This window comes from Heliangelus exortis, chromosome 1 (assembly GCF_036169615.1).
Source record: "Heliangelus exortis chromosome 1, bHelExo1.hap1, whole genome shotgun sequence".
Lineage (NCBI taxonomy): Eukaryota > Metazoa > Chordata > Aves > Apodiformes > Trochilidae > Heliangelus > Heliangelus exortis.
Window position 1 is genome coordinate 154,748,926 of NC_092422.1, and position 14,338 is coordinate 154,763,263.

The 14,338-nt window shown below is 41.9% G+C and overlaps 1 protein-coding gene across 3 annotated transcripts in view; it reads left to right on the forward strand.

Moving 5' to 3' along the window:
* IRAG2 (inositol 1,4,5-triphosphate receptor associated 2) overlaps positions 1–14,338 on the forward strand; it is a 53,310-nt gene that overhangs the window by 26,594 nt on the left and 12,378 nt on the right. The window contains exons 15-24 of one of the 3 annotated variants that reach the window (XM_071733175.1): positions 926–1,039; positions 1,370–1,471; positions 4,820–4,983; positions 6,486–6,600; positions 7,028–7,190; positions 8,738–8,799; positions 9,709–9,774; positions 10,825–10,936; positions 12,096–12,243; positions 13,057–13,138. In XM_071733175.1, the coding sequence (XP_071589276.1) occupies positions 926–1,039; positions 1,370–1,471; positions 4,820–4,983; positions 6,486–6,600; positions 7,028–7,190; positions 8,738–8,799; positions 9,709–9,774; positions 10,825–10,936; positions 12,096–12,243; positions 13,057–13,138 (1,128 nt within the window). Of the gene's footprint in view, positions 1–925; positions 1,040–1,369; positions 1,472–4,819; positions 4,984–6,485; positions 6,601–6,870; positions 7,191–8,737; positions 8,800–9,708; positions 9,775–10,824; positions 10,937–12,095; positions 12,244–13,056; positions 13,139–14,338 lie in introns of those variants that run through there. The other 2 variants (XM_071733173.1, XM_071733174.1) reach the window with 2 other exon arrangements.

Below are 14,338 nucleotides of genomic sequence, written 5' to 3' on the forward strand. Positions count from 1 at the left end.
TTGGCATAGGCTGACAAAACTTTAGTATTGCAGTTGAGCCTCTTGCTTTGGAGTCCTGGTGTCCCTCATGTCCTCTGCAGAACACAGGGCAGGTGGTTTGGTGACTTTTGGGATCTACACTTTTGATCTTCACATGACACTGGAAGTTTGTTCTCTAATGTACTGTTCTTGGAGTTTTCCAGCATCCCGCTGGAGATCCAGAAAAAAAAAATTACTTTTATGTATGGTTATGATTTTTTTGGTTCAGTTTTTCTGAGCTATTCTGTGCCCATTTCCATAATGGCATTCCATGCAATCCCATCCTTCCTAGCAGGGCTGTCTTCCCTTCAGGTGCAAGCTGTACAGCAGAGCTGATAAAAAACTTGCTATTGCAGTGATTTTTCTTGTTAAGCCTTCACCTTTCTGCTACTTGCTTATGTATGTGGTGCATTTATAACAAAAAGAAAAATAATAAATCTGCTAATGGACTTAAAGCTAGAAGCCCAGAAATGAGATGCCTACTTGACTAGGCAGCCCTGTTTCAAAAGTAATGTATTGTCCCCTGCTGCAGCTCCCCACAGCCACAGTGACTCACTGTTTACCCCTCAGATGCAGCATTGAGACATGATTCATCAGATTGGTAAAACCTTTTCTGAACAAAGATAACTAATTACTGACTTCCTCTTGCCTACTGGTATGAAAATTTACAGTGGATCACTCAGCAGCTTGGCTGGCTTTTTTTTTTTTTTTTTTATAATAATCCTCATGACGTGATGGTTTTGAAAAGCTTTTACAGACTTCAAGTTTCAGTAGCTCTGACCTTCTGGTAAATACAATGCAGGGATACTTAAAAAAAAAAAAAAAAAAAAAGTTTAAATGTCACTGATGCTGGTTTGTAATAAGGAGATGTCAAAATAAGCTATCTGGCTCTTCCATCTCTTCAAAGATTAGCAAGACTGAATGGACATCCCTGGATGAAACACTGGACCATGAAGTGCTTCTTTTACTTCAGGGACCTGAGTGTGCGGGAGAAAAATTTAAGACTATCATGCAAAGCCTGGTCAGTGGCAGAGCTCATGTGAAGAAGAATGGGGTCTCCTATCAGCCCTTCAGTTAGGATTTCTCCAAGCATTTGATAAATCAGATCATGTTACTCCTTTTGAAAACATAATAGCTGCTTTGGAAATAGAGGGGAGGAGGGACCATACTTACTCTAACAATATCAATTGGCAAATGCTTGAACAATGTCACTTGTAACCTGGGTAATTCTGGGCAGTTTTGGGTCAGACTAGTACTAGAAATGCCATGGTTTGGGGGTTCTGGGTATTTTTTGGGCGGGGGGGTAGGGCTTTTTGGTTTGTTTTTAGGATGTTTTGGTCTTGTTTTTCAGCAAGAGGAAGCCTTTGAAGCAGAGAAGTTTGTCATGACTTGTTTACAATGGGTAAAAGATCCTGATGTGAACATGCAGCATGAGTGGGAGAGAAAACTTGTGGTGAGTTCTAGTTTCTCTAAAGATATTTTATGAAATAGTGGGGCTGTGCAAGAACTAATTGTGGGTATCTTACTTCAGTGTGCTATGTGTATTAATTACTTGAGATCAAAGCAGTCTTTTTAGGTATCAGAGATGGCTGCATGGAGATACATAACTGCTGTAAGTTTTTGTTTTTTTTTCAGGAGGAAGGGCATAATTGCTTTTCACTCAAATGCTTTTTCTGACTTGAATTGTGCAAGAGTTCATTTGTTAAAGCAATGCTTGAAGGAAAGGGTAGTAGGTGAAACAAGTTGATTTCAAGAGGAAAATGAAGTTGGATGGAAATTCCATACTGTGTGGGCTATGAAGCTTTCCTGCCCTCTACATGTTTCTGTATTCCTCAAGCACCCATTTTTCTCTGTGCTCTATGTCTGACTACAATAGTAGAAGGTTTCACCTTTGAGGGGAGAAGGGAGGTAGCTTTATGACCAGAGTTCCAAATTACAAGCTTCGTTGTTTTTGCTTTCTTTTGAAAAGCAAAGATATCTGCTTTTGCTGGGTATAATCCCCAGGAAAAGTTTATACAAACACGTATTTTACAAAACAACCTTGCATAATGTATTTTTACAATTTCTCATGCCTCTTGTGATCCTTGAAAGTGAAGACTTCTGTTCAAGGTAACTGGCAAGAATAACTTCCCCATGTGGTAGGAGTTCTCTGTGGACACAGCTCAGTTCTCTTCCTCTTGTTCTCTCCTCCCCTACCACATCCCAGCACAGTTTCTGCAATTTTCATCTTACTGGATATAGGTTTTTCTGTAACCTGCTCCTTCTCAGTCCTCTGTTGTTAGGAACACTGCTACAGAAAACACCACTGAGTTCTATATTAATGCTGCTTTTTAGCTTCTTGAGAGATAACCCCCTCAGTTCATCCCAGCTGGGTAATAGCAGCTGTCACCACAGCATGCACTGCTTTAAGATGCTGACTTTTAAGCAGAAAGCCACCCTTTTCCTCTACTGCTGCAAAATGTTGTAGCTGGCCTTCCTCCTCTTTCCTGGGTGAGCAGGAGCTATCACTGGAGCCACTCAGTCAGGGAGCCAGCTTTTTAAGCTTTTTGCATAAATCCTGAGAGATTCCCCTTGGAGAGTTTGCAAGCATCTTGGTCTCTTCCCCCTGATGTGACTTTGAGGAGGCTCTAGGAAACTGCTGGCTCATGCATTCCTCTGACTTCTTCATCTTGACTGAAAGCTTCCTCCTTTAAAGCTGTCACATCTTGTTAACTTGCCATTCATGTTGGGACCATATGACAGTTAAATACGTGGAGTTAGAAACTTCTGGTGGGGGGGTTGGAGTTGATGGTGGCAAATGAATCCTATCATGGTCCTACAGAGCTATGCATTTGGAAACTATTAGAGACTAAAGGAAGACCAAGATTCTTTAAGAATAAGAGGTCCTGTCCTTCCTGGGACCTATGGGAAGTGACTTCACATCAAGCATACTGGCTTCACCTGGCTAGAAAAAGCCAGATGTGGGAAATTCAATATATGGAGCTGGACAGAAGATAAAAAAAAAAAAAAAAAAATTTTAAAGTAGCTTCTTCCAGCCTTAGAGGAAGCTGTTGTAGAAATATTAATTAAATCTTGGACCATGAACTATCACTTGAAGTATAAACACTTCCTCTGAACATGCTTTGCTGGGTTTTAGTATTTTCAGTTGTGTTTTAAAGTATATTATACACAAAATGGAAGTGTGCCAGTGTTTTTGTGTATATATGGATATTTAAGCATATATAGATGGTGAAAATAAAAAAATTTCACCCTTCTCCTGCTGGAAGATAAGACTGTGGCACACGTGCCCTGATAAGCCTATACCACTTGTGTATCAAACCCATGTTGCTTCTAAAAACAGGTGCTGCCTGCCTGGACTGAGAAACTGATCTTCAGGATGTGGGCATTTGCACATGGTCACATCCCACATCACCCTCATCAGCCTATCTAAAAAAATGGCTCAGACACTTTTTTTTGTGCCTTTTTAGAGCATGATGCTCGGTGTGTTAGGATGTTTTAGTTGAAGCTCATGAACAGTATTAGAGTCTAATTTGCTAGTAGGTAATGTGGCCCCTCTTTTTATGTTTCTATTTTCCCCTTTGAACTAATGTAAAATTCCAGAGTCCTGAACTTCGTTCTTCCTTCATCTTTGGTTCTCACTAAGCATCCTTTAAAAGCTGAGGACTGTGTTTTGTATGTTCAGTTGAACAAGGTCAGGGAAAGAGAACTGGATTCTTCTTTCTCAGTACTTCATACTGCAAGTCACTTTGCAGAGAAGTACAGAGGATGCAATGTTATTTTACACATTTTTTACCATCTTCCCCTTTTTCTTCCCACAAATCAGAGGTAAAACTGAAAGCCTTTGTCCTGGATCATTCTGTGGACAATTCTTGGACAAATTTCATCTGCTAAGCATGTATAAGAAACTGAATTATGGATATAGTGGTTTTTGTGTGTTTGCTGGTTGGTTTTTGTTTTGTTTTGTTTTGTTTTTTGCTATAATGCAAACTCAATTTGGTGCTAATGGACTTCAGTTGTACTCTGAGAGAAGAGTCACAGAAGTCTAAATTACCAGTTTTAGGGCTTCCTGCAAGATGGTAACTTATGAAAATATCCCTCAAAGAACTATCTTGTTTTGTTGCTGTACCTGGGCATCTTGTGATGGAGGTTTTCTGGGGCAAGTTGTAAACACTCCTTTGTGTGCCACGTAACCTTCTGCCATGCTTACAGCAAGTACATGCTAACCATGTACTTGTTTTATGCAAAATAAAGAGGAAGGGAACTATCTGCATGCCCCAGATCTGCACAGAAAAGGTAAGGGAGGGTTTTGACTTAGAAGTAACCTTCTGAAAAATAGCTTATGTTTTCTTGTGCAAACTGAGATGATTGCTCCATCTTGGAGCTCTTGAAGTATTAGCACTTGGTGGGACTGTAGCCTGTCTGTCCCTGCATCCCATCTGATTCAGGAGTAAGAAGGCACAGGTCCAAAGTTTAGGTGTGTTTTTCAACCTCCTGGACTGCACAAAATACTCTTTTGTGCAATGCAAACACTCATTTCACCTTTATCTCTTCCTTATTGTGCTGTATTTCACTTTTCCTCTTTTTCGCAGTCTCCCCCTTACTCAAAACAGATGCACTATGAATAAATTACAAAATATTGTCAATCATCCACCCTCTTTATTGTTGGTGTGGCTGGGTGAAGGTGATTGTATAAAGAGGTGAAGCAGTGAAACCAATTCTCCTCATTTAAATTGGGGCTTTGGTTTACTCTGTCTCTGCTCCTCATCTAACCACATGGCAACTCCGTTTCAAAACTCAACAGGTTCTTAGTCAAGAACTAGGAGAAAAGAGACACCTTTGGATCCAGAAACTTCATCTCTTGGAAAAATACAAAGAATCCCTAGATAAGGATTTTAGTAGAATGGCAGGCAACCTGAGGAGGACCAAGACAGAGCAACTTCACCTAAGAAAAGAGCTCTCTGCCAGGTACCCCTTCAAAGTGTGTGTGTATATCTGTTTTGTTTTTTATTGTAGCTTAGCTGTTTTCTGGGTTTATTTTTTTTGTTTGTGTTTGGTTTGGGTTTTTTTGTCTTGTGAAACAAAGTTTACTGAATTCTGAGGCTTTTTTTCATAGAGGAAATTATTTGCTGTTTTGGAGAGGGGATCTGGTTTCAGCATAATGTTTGTCACGTGGGGGTTAAGGTTTGTGTATTAAGTCACATATGATCTTGGAGAAGTCTTTGAAAACACCAGGGAGACCACAGACTGAGCAGTTAGAGCAAGAGGGCACTGCCTGTCTAGCAGGTGCAACCATTAAATAAACTGCAGGTTTTGTGTGAGGCACAGCACCCATCAAATATATGCCTGCAGGTATTACTGCTTTGGGAAACAATTGCTCACCCCAGACAATATAAGGCCTCAGTTTCTCAAAGGTATGGCTTCAATGAGCTATGTCACTAAATCTGAAAACATTAAATTTTAATTTGCTGGCACATGAGTCCTGCTATGAGTATTGATGTTAAAAAAATGGCAGCAGAAGACAGCAAGTGTAAACCTCTGCATGCTCACCCTTAGGCACTCGAAGACCTAGCCAAGTTTGTGTGGTTTGTTATTTGCTCTTTTGTCAGAACAGCTAATCTGAATCTCATGGAGTAAGATAGCAGAAAGTTTACACTAAATGTAAATTTTTGCCCAGGTGCCTTTACCTGGGTTTGGGGTGTAAGCAGGCTTTGAATCCCTGAGAGCTACTGCAGAGCTGTCATACTGCACTTCTGCTTGACTTATCTGCCAGCTAACATTGTTCGTGTAGACCTCCCACATTATCTCCCTTCAGTCAGAAAAGAGCTCATAAAAATACTGATGGCTTGGTTTCTTAAAGCTAGCTCTCTTTGTTAATTTTTTTGTGGTGGTAGCAACAAGAAAACAAAGCCAAAAAGCAAACACAAAAGTGAGTTAGAGTAGAAATGGGAAAAAGGTTTCTGCAGTGGAAAAGAAGGGGTTCCTTGAAAGCCATCATTTTTTACACTGGTTCTGATGCCATCTGCTTGCTGTCAAGTGAAACACAGGGAAATTAATCTGATAAAGTTTTGTGTCATATCCCATTACAATTGCTGCCAAACCATGAGGCAATGCAATCTTTTGACTAAATTGCAATAGTTTGCCCCACTAGACTCCTGCTTTTTGAGAGTTCTCTGGCATTCCACAAGCTTCCACTGTGGTATTGAGCTGGCTGGGGAGAAATACCAAGGAAAACCTCCACCCCATTCCCAATTCTGGAGCTGCTATGGCAAACTCCTCTGCTTCCTGGATTGAATTGTGCTTAGCAAGAACAAAATCACTGGTGCTGGATCCTGAGGAGCTGCAATATGTAGCAGCTGAACTGTGGCTCTTGATGCAGTGTCTTGACAGCTCATATGTGTCACCTCCAGGGCATCCCCTGCTCTAAAATGTCACAAGCAGATTGTGGTTTGTGCTCTCTCACCCTACAGGCAACGCGAGGTGGAAGCTGTCAAACAGCTACAAGAAGAAGCTGCTGGGCAGGCAGAAGTCCTCGATTTAGAGCTGCAAAAAGCTAAAAAGCAGCTCGAGGATGCTAGCAGAAAGGTAAGGGACAGTCAAGTCTCTTCTAAGCAGAAACAAAAGGTTACAGACAGTTCGTGGCTGCTCTTGGGAAAGGAAATTGCATGTTCGGCGTGGAGCGCCTGATAGCAAAAGTGGAACCAGCAGAGGAAGTAAAATTTGAGGGGGTGGTGACAACAGTTTGCTGATGAAAGAAGCAGCATTGCATATTTGTGGTGGCTTTATAAAAAAAAAAAAAAAAAACACCAAAAATAGCTTCCATACACAGTCCACCCCAATGCAAAAATGCAGAAGTTCAGAGGGAGCTTTATCACTTCCTGAGAAAGAACAGATGCAGTTTGGTTTCACTTACACGAACTGTAGAGCCTCCTTGTGTTATCCAGGCTGCTTTATTTTTGTTTCCTTCCCTTCCCTTTTTTTTTTTTTTTCATAAATATTGTTCTGTGCTTAGGCAGAGGATCAAGTTGAAGCCTTCCAATCAGCTTGTGAGGAAGCTGCATCCTTGAAATGCAAGTTAGAGGAAGCCATTTCTGAGCAGCAAAAACTTAAGGATGTGAATGCAGCTTTAACAAACATTTGCCAGTTGCTTCAAGAAAAGGTGGAAGACCAGAAAAGTGAGTAACTGCTGGCAGTGTGCCAGCATTCACTCTTGCACAGGTAAATCAACCTCTGATGGTTTAGTTATGGCAAGGAGGAATAATAAGAATATGGGAAGGGGTCATCTGATAAAATGCTCTGTAGAGTCTTTTTTTTCTTCTTCTTCTTCTTTTGTTCTATTTTTCCTTCTCCTTTAAGAGATCTGTAACCATGGCATCTGGGCTGAGAATCAGGTGGGATCCTGATGAGTGGGTGTTGGGCTGGACAAAAGTAGCAGAACCTCCTAACAAAATCTCCAGTCTTAGGAGGAAGGATTCGTAAGTCCATGTGTGGCACCTTTACAGAAGGTGCTGTTCCCACACCTGAGTAGCCCCCCCTTATTCCTAAACAAGTCGTCCCTCTTTTTTTAAGCTTCCTGTACCAAATAGATGTGATTTTTTTTTTTTTTTTTTTTAATTTTTTTTTTCTTTTTTTAATGTTCTGCAATATGCTTGCTGCTTCTATTTGTGTTGTGGTTTTGACTGACTGTGTGCTACTAGGCTGCTTTAGTAGAAACCAACTGTGTCATTGCATCTCATACATGTGCAGCTTTTGCTATGGAACCATGAAAACTTTATACTGCCTCTTGCTCACTTGCTGACATCAACACCTCAAAAGCCTGGGCAGTTAAAAATTCAGTGGTTTGAGTCCACATGTGGCTTTTCCTTTGCGAATTCTGGAGTGTGCATTACTTGCTTACAGGAAAAATTATTGACTGACTTAAGCCTGCTGAACTCCTGGCCTCAGGGCAACATAACTGATGCTCAGCATAAATGTGCATTGCCAACAGCTTTATGTGACACTGCTATTTGTCTTGAAAGAAAAATTGCATATGACCCTACGTCTTTGGCTTCAAAGGTCTTGGGTAGTTTGCAGAAATATTCTTCTGTAGATAAACAAACTGATAGATGTGGAGAGAAGTTGCAAGGTATTGGAAAAACACAGCTGAAAACCAAGTATGGGAGTAGGAGGAGCTGTGGTATAAAAGTTATGATAGACATATCAAGGTAGAAGTCAGCAGCAGCAGGCCCTGGCATTGCCAAACTTGGACAATGAATATTTCCAGGCATGGTGTAAATCCCACTGACTTCAAAACCTCTGTACATGATGTCAAATTGGAAGGGGAATTGCTTCTATTCCAGTAAGTTGGAGTGGAGTTGTCCATTTCCACAGGGAACTGTGGCACCTTAACGTGGGTGATGCGGGGCACCATTTTGTACCTCCTCCACTTCTCCTTTATATCAAGGGGAAACATAAAAACAGGGAAGAAAAAGTGCCCGGAGTTTTCTGGAACCCACAAACAACAATGCACTTTTAACATTCTCTTTCTTGTGAAAAACCAGAAACAAGAATGCACTTTTAACGTCCTCTTTCTTGTGAAAAACCAGTGCTCTGGATTAGTTATCCACCCAAAGTGCAGTGGGGGTGTGATAGGCAGGAGTCAGGTTTAAAGGCAGCATAATACCTGGAAGCTCGTTGTCAAACTAAAAGGAACCTTGTAAGACTTGTAAATTTCTCTTCATAGTCACTGTTAACACACTAAGATGGGAACTGCTTCAAAGGAGACTCTGTGAGTTGCTGTGTCAGGTATGACATTTGCCTGGTGGGAGGAGGAAAGGTGAGCTAACACAGGAGGTGATCTGGTGGAAGGGACATTCTCCAGCTGAGGTGAACTGCAAAATAATTTGTCAGCATCTGATTTCTTTCCTAACATGTGCATAACTGGAGGCAGTAAACTGTATGTATTGATCTGCACATTGTTGTTATTTTCCTTCTTCAGCCTTCTGGGGAAAAATGGGCTAAAACTTCCAGGTGTGGTGTTGGTCTTCACTGTAATTGTTGGTGATCATATCAAACAGGGCTGAGGGGAAGCTTTCCCTGCTGTGTCTTGATGTGATTTGTCCCCCACTATCAGCTTTCTCTCCTGCACACTGTCTTGAAAACAAATGTTCAGAATCTTGTCATAAAGTATTTCTTAGTTTCCAGGCACTGGAATAAGCAGTGAAACTATTATTACCTTTGTGCTCCTCTGTGGAAATGTGTTAGAAATTATATAACTCTGGAGTACTTTGCTTTGAATAAAAATACTTGAAGTTTGGAAGAGGGTGGCAGGGGAGATGGTGTGGGAGGACTTTTTTTCCAAACATCTTTAGTAAGGAATGCTATACCTCAGGTCTGCATGGTCTTCATTTAACATAGAATAATAAGGTATCCTGAAACGTATCCTCAGCTCTAGCAGGGGAATCAGAGGAGCAGATTCAAAAATGTGCATTAGCTGCATGTGAATAAAACCTGTATTTGTGCCTGAAGGTCTGCAGAATAAAGGCTGAAAGTAGCAAGGTGAAACAACTGCATAATTTTCCTGATAGCTGAAAACAGATCAATTAAAAATATACATTTCTATTTTGCTCATAATCAGTAGTAGTGCTCTTCTTTTACCTTTTTTAATTCTTCCTCCTCTTATGCCTGCCTTAAGCTATTTGTTTATTGTAACAGTGCTGTGCAGAGTTAGAACATGACTACAGTTTGCTGCCCACACCAGCTGAGCCAGTGAAAGGGCAGGTAAGTGTGTTTGTCACTATTATTGCTGAGCCTCTTACAGTGTGACATTAGATTTGTTTTGGTTTGATTTTTTTTTTTTTTTTTTTTTTTCCTGAAGAAAATCGTTATTCTTGTGAGAATTTGTCAAGTTAAGCATTCAAAAATAATTTGGTACACATTTATGTATTTATGCACACACATCTACACACATACAAAGGGTTGGACTTGATGATCTCTGAGGTCCCTTCCAACCCAGCTAATTCTATGATTCTATGATTCTATATTCAAGGCTGTGTTGCAAATCCAGGTTCCTATTGCTTCTGAACAGCCCCTGTGATGAAATTAATGTGCTTGATAAATTCCATTTTGAGAGGCTAAAGACGGGAATATATATTTTGCTATTTCTTTTCCATTTTTCACAACTTAGGCAGCATGAGGTCAAATGCAGCTGCCTAAGTGCTGCTTCTGAAGTTTTCTCTGGCCACCTTCAGGTGACATCTCTCCCATAGTAGGAAGCAAGTGGTGTGTGCTCAGGGACAGGGGATGCTGTGGGCAGTGCTTCATCCCCATGCATCCAAGCTGGAGCTGCCCTCCTGCTGAGGGGAACGTGAGCTGTGTAATGAGTGCTGGAAAATGGATGAATTTTTTGAGTCTGTCTGGTCGGTTTGGCTTAAAGGTGGAGGATGTTTGAAGGTTTTGGGTTTCTTGGGGGGAGTGGGGGGTTATTGGTTTTTTGATTTGTTTTTCATGGGGTTTTGTTGGTTTGTTGGTTATTCTGGTAGGGTTTTTGGTTCTCCTGTCCTGCTCATCTTGCCTGATTTCTGTAGTATGTAGTTCCAAACATAACTTGAACCAACATCTGTATCAAATGTGAAGTTTGTACCTCTTTTTGTATCTATTAAGGACGTGGGCTTTTCTAGACAAAAAAGCAACAGATGGTGTATTTGTGTAACTGTTAGTATTACATTATGCAGATGCAACTGCATGTGTGGGGGTGGGGGGGGAGTTGGTGGCATTAATGTATTCAGTGTGATGGAACAACAGCAGCAGCACTTTCTATTTTTCAATTAGCAGCTCCACTCCTCTAAAAGAAGACGGTGGAGTGAAGGACCCACCTTGTGCACTGAGCTTCCCAGGACACTGCCCTCAGATATTTCATACTGGTGTGGTTCACCTCTGCTAGGTAAGACCTGGTAGTGTTGGCTGCTTTTCTGCCTCTCTCCTGAAGAGGAGTTGATGGGTGGTATAGAACAGTAGCTCTGGTGCTAAACGTGCTGGTAGAGTGTGGAAAATCTGGTTTTGGCTTGAGCCTGCTTTTGCATACAATCCAAGAGGCTGAACCATGTTTAAAATGCTTGTAATTAATGGCCTGAAAAAGTGGCTGCCTCTCAGCCCCTTAACAGGAGCCCCCAAAAGCCTAAGGAATGGTATAAATTATACAGCCATGAATACTCCTGGCGAGACATTTGCCAGTCTGAATCAAGAGGGCTTGAGTTATTTATATTTTTAATACTCTTCCCATTCAACCTGTTGACTGACCCAGGCTGAGAGCAAACAGTTTCCTGCTACTTTGCTACTGAGCTCAAGTCAGTCCTGGTTTAAAAATGTGAATGGTAACATAGCTGTTAATGTAAGGTGTTGGTTTCCCCTGCATTCTCAAGCCTTACACATACCAAATGCAGCCACAGAAAGATGCACATTGCAGGGCCACAGAGCTCAGAGTGCATTTCAGATTTTACAGATGAAGTTGTTTCTTCCAGAGTCAGCTGCTATAATGCAGTGTCTGGTCTCACACAAACTGTAAAATGCTCAAAGGTAATTTTACTCCATACTGGGGGAAAGTGAAGATCTTGTTTGACTGCACATGCTGCTGACTCCTGCTATTAAAGGGCTGTTTCAGTGGGCCAGAGTTCTCTTGCAACTTATTGGAATATCACAACCCAGCCTCAAATAGGGCAGGTATTGTTGGCCTGCACCAATCAGGCATTGATACAAAAAAGATGATGCATTTCCCAGCTTTCTTTGCCATACAAAACAATTCACTACAACAAAGCTGCCCTATGTTGAAGTTTCTATAACCTGACTGACTGAAAACCCCCATCCAGAGGTTCTGCAGGCCCCCCATCTACAAAATATGTTAAGGCCATGTGTCCTAACCCTTTCATACCAAGATGGAAGCTGCTTTATTATCAATCTTTATTTGGTTGATCTGCTTTTCAATTACTTTAGACTTAGTAAAAAACTGACATGACTAAATTCCACCCTGCCTGTGACCCCCTGCTCTTCACAGACTTCTCTCTCTCTCTCTCTCTCTCTCTCTCTCTCTCTCTCTCTCTCAACAGATGCTTTGAACTTGGAAGTCTCCTGCTCAAATAACTCTCGTGTGCATGGCTGGGATTGGCCCTGTAGGCAGAGCTCTGACAGCCCCATACCTGAAAGCTCTGATCTGAGACAGGTGTCCACTTCAGATGTGACAGCAGTGGGGTACAAGTAAGGTGGCAGAATAACCTCTTTGGGGTGATGGGTGGAAGAGTCCATGGGATCCAGCAGGTTCCAAGGGAAAACTGTGTCCCTAGCACATGCTGACTTCAATGGTGGGGAATCTTTTATAGGAACTGCTGGACACTTGGTGGTCAGCTAATGGTGTTATGGGGTCACTCTTTGCTTGTATACACAAAAGTACTATTAAAACTGCTGACACTGTTGTTGTGACCACCAGCCAAATACAGTGATGGTGTTTCTATTTCATACTAGAGAACTTGAGGCATGGTGTAGGCATCCTGAGTCCATTTTCAGTGTTTAACTCTCACAACAGACACTCCCATTTAGGGAGCCAAAATTCTATTGCCTTTGAGGAGTCTTTTTTCATTACTATTTTTTTCAGAGTTTAGAGCAAGAGTTCTGAGGGTTTTACTTATCAAGCTGCCTCCTGAGATCTTTAAAACTGAGACTGAACTACTTCAGATTATGAAAGCTAGCTAGCTATTGTCAGTGAATATTTTAAAAGATAAGGATGCTCCTGAAGATGCAGGCAGTCTGCAGCAAAAGAAGCAGCAGCTCTTGAAGCTTTTGCCACTGGTTTTCTATAGAACTGTGCAGTGTGGAGGAGGTTGGGAGAGGGACTGGTGGTGGTTCTTGCTGCCTGGGGGAGGAGGGATTGATGTTAGTGATGAATTTGTCTTTCTCTGAGAGACCAGCTGTCTGACTATACAGATAGATAGTGGTGACTTGTGTGCTTAAGGAAAATGGGCAATGTATTTCACTGTTGTTTGGGCAACATGCAAATAAACTGTGTATTGCCAGGTGGAAAATATGCTCTGCTGATAACTCCATTGATGCAGACCTTCCTGTTTCCATTACAATGATGGACTCTTCACTTGCTGAGGTGAGTGCTGTCTCTGATGCTTGAAATATGGATGTGAATAGGTTCAAACATGTAGCACCTTACCCAGATCCAGGCTGAGCAGCTGTAAATTGGCACTGCTCCTGGTGAATGGAGCTGGCATCAGCCAGCAGGGTGCTGAGACATCTTGTTCTGGGTGAGGCATTCTCTTCTATTTGGGCATATGTCTGGAGTGTTGTTTGTTATAGACCCAAATGCCTTGATGTTCACGTGTCTGGGTCATGCTTTTAAAAGTATTTAAAATGTGGTCTCAAGGCTTGAGACAGTACTGTTTCTGCAGTAAAACTCACTTCTGCCAGGGAAGTCTGAGTGATTTTGCTCTTTTTCTCCACCTGCAAGAAGTCACAGGATGTTCTAGTTGTGAAGTGCCTCTCTCTGCACTTTCTCCCACGGCTACCGTATAACAGCTGAAAAAAAAAACCCATCTTTGCTATATGGAAACTTTTTCCTTCAGCTGGTGTGCTCAGACATGCCTTTGCTGCTGTGTTGAATCCTGTATCCACAGCCTGAGCTGTCAGTTGGGTTTCTTGTGGCAACAGGAAGATGAAAAGCTGCAGCTCAGCATCCCTAACTCTGCTCTGTGCCACAGCACTCACTGCTGAATTCCTGACCTCAGCCCTGCCACGCAGAACTTCTAATTTATAAATTCCAGCACTGGTGTTGGTGGTGATGGTGGAATAATATTGGTCAGTGCTTTCTCTGATCCTGCAAGTAACCTTTGCAACCTCAGCCCAGCTGGTGTGTGGTACCTGCAGTTGCAGCAGTGCTCTGGCTGGAGCAGCAAATCAAGGCAGGAAGTGCAGTGAGGGTGAAAAGTAAAAGTGATTGGGGACTGCCTGTGGCTTCAGCACCTTGTTCTGCTGGGGTAAAGAAGGTGAGGAGCTCCTAGGTCATCCTGCTGCTACTTAAGCTACCTTAAAGAGGATAATCTGAAGGGCTTTTGCTTTTATCCAGTCCTTATGGGAATCTACAGCCTTGCAAAGTTGTTGGAAGTGCCTGTGCTTCATTGCTCTGCAGCTTTCTATAACTGGGCTCAGAAGTGTCGTTTTCCATTTTTGCTTTTTTTTCTAATAGAAACTTGTCATGTGAATATTCTAGAGGGGGGGGGGGGGGGGGGGGGGAGGGATGAAATTGTTAATGCTTGCCCAGAGAAAAGGCAAATGGGCTGTGTCCAGTATCTGT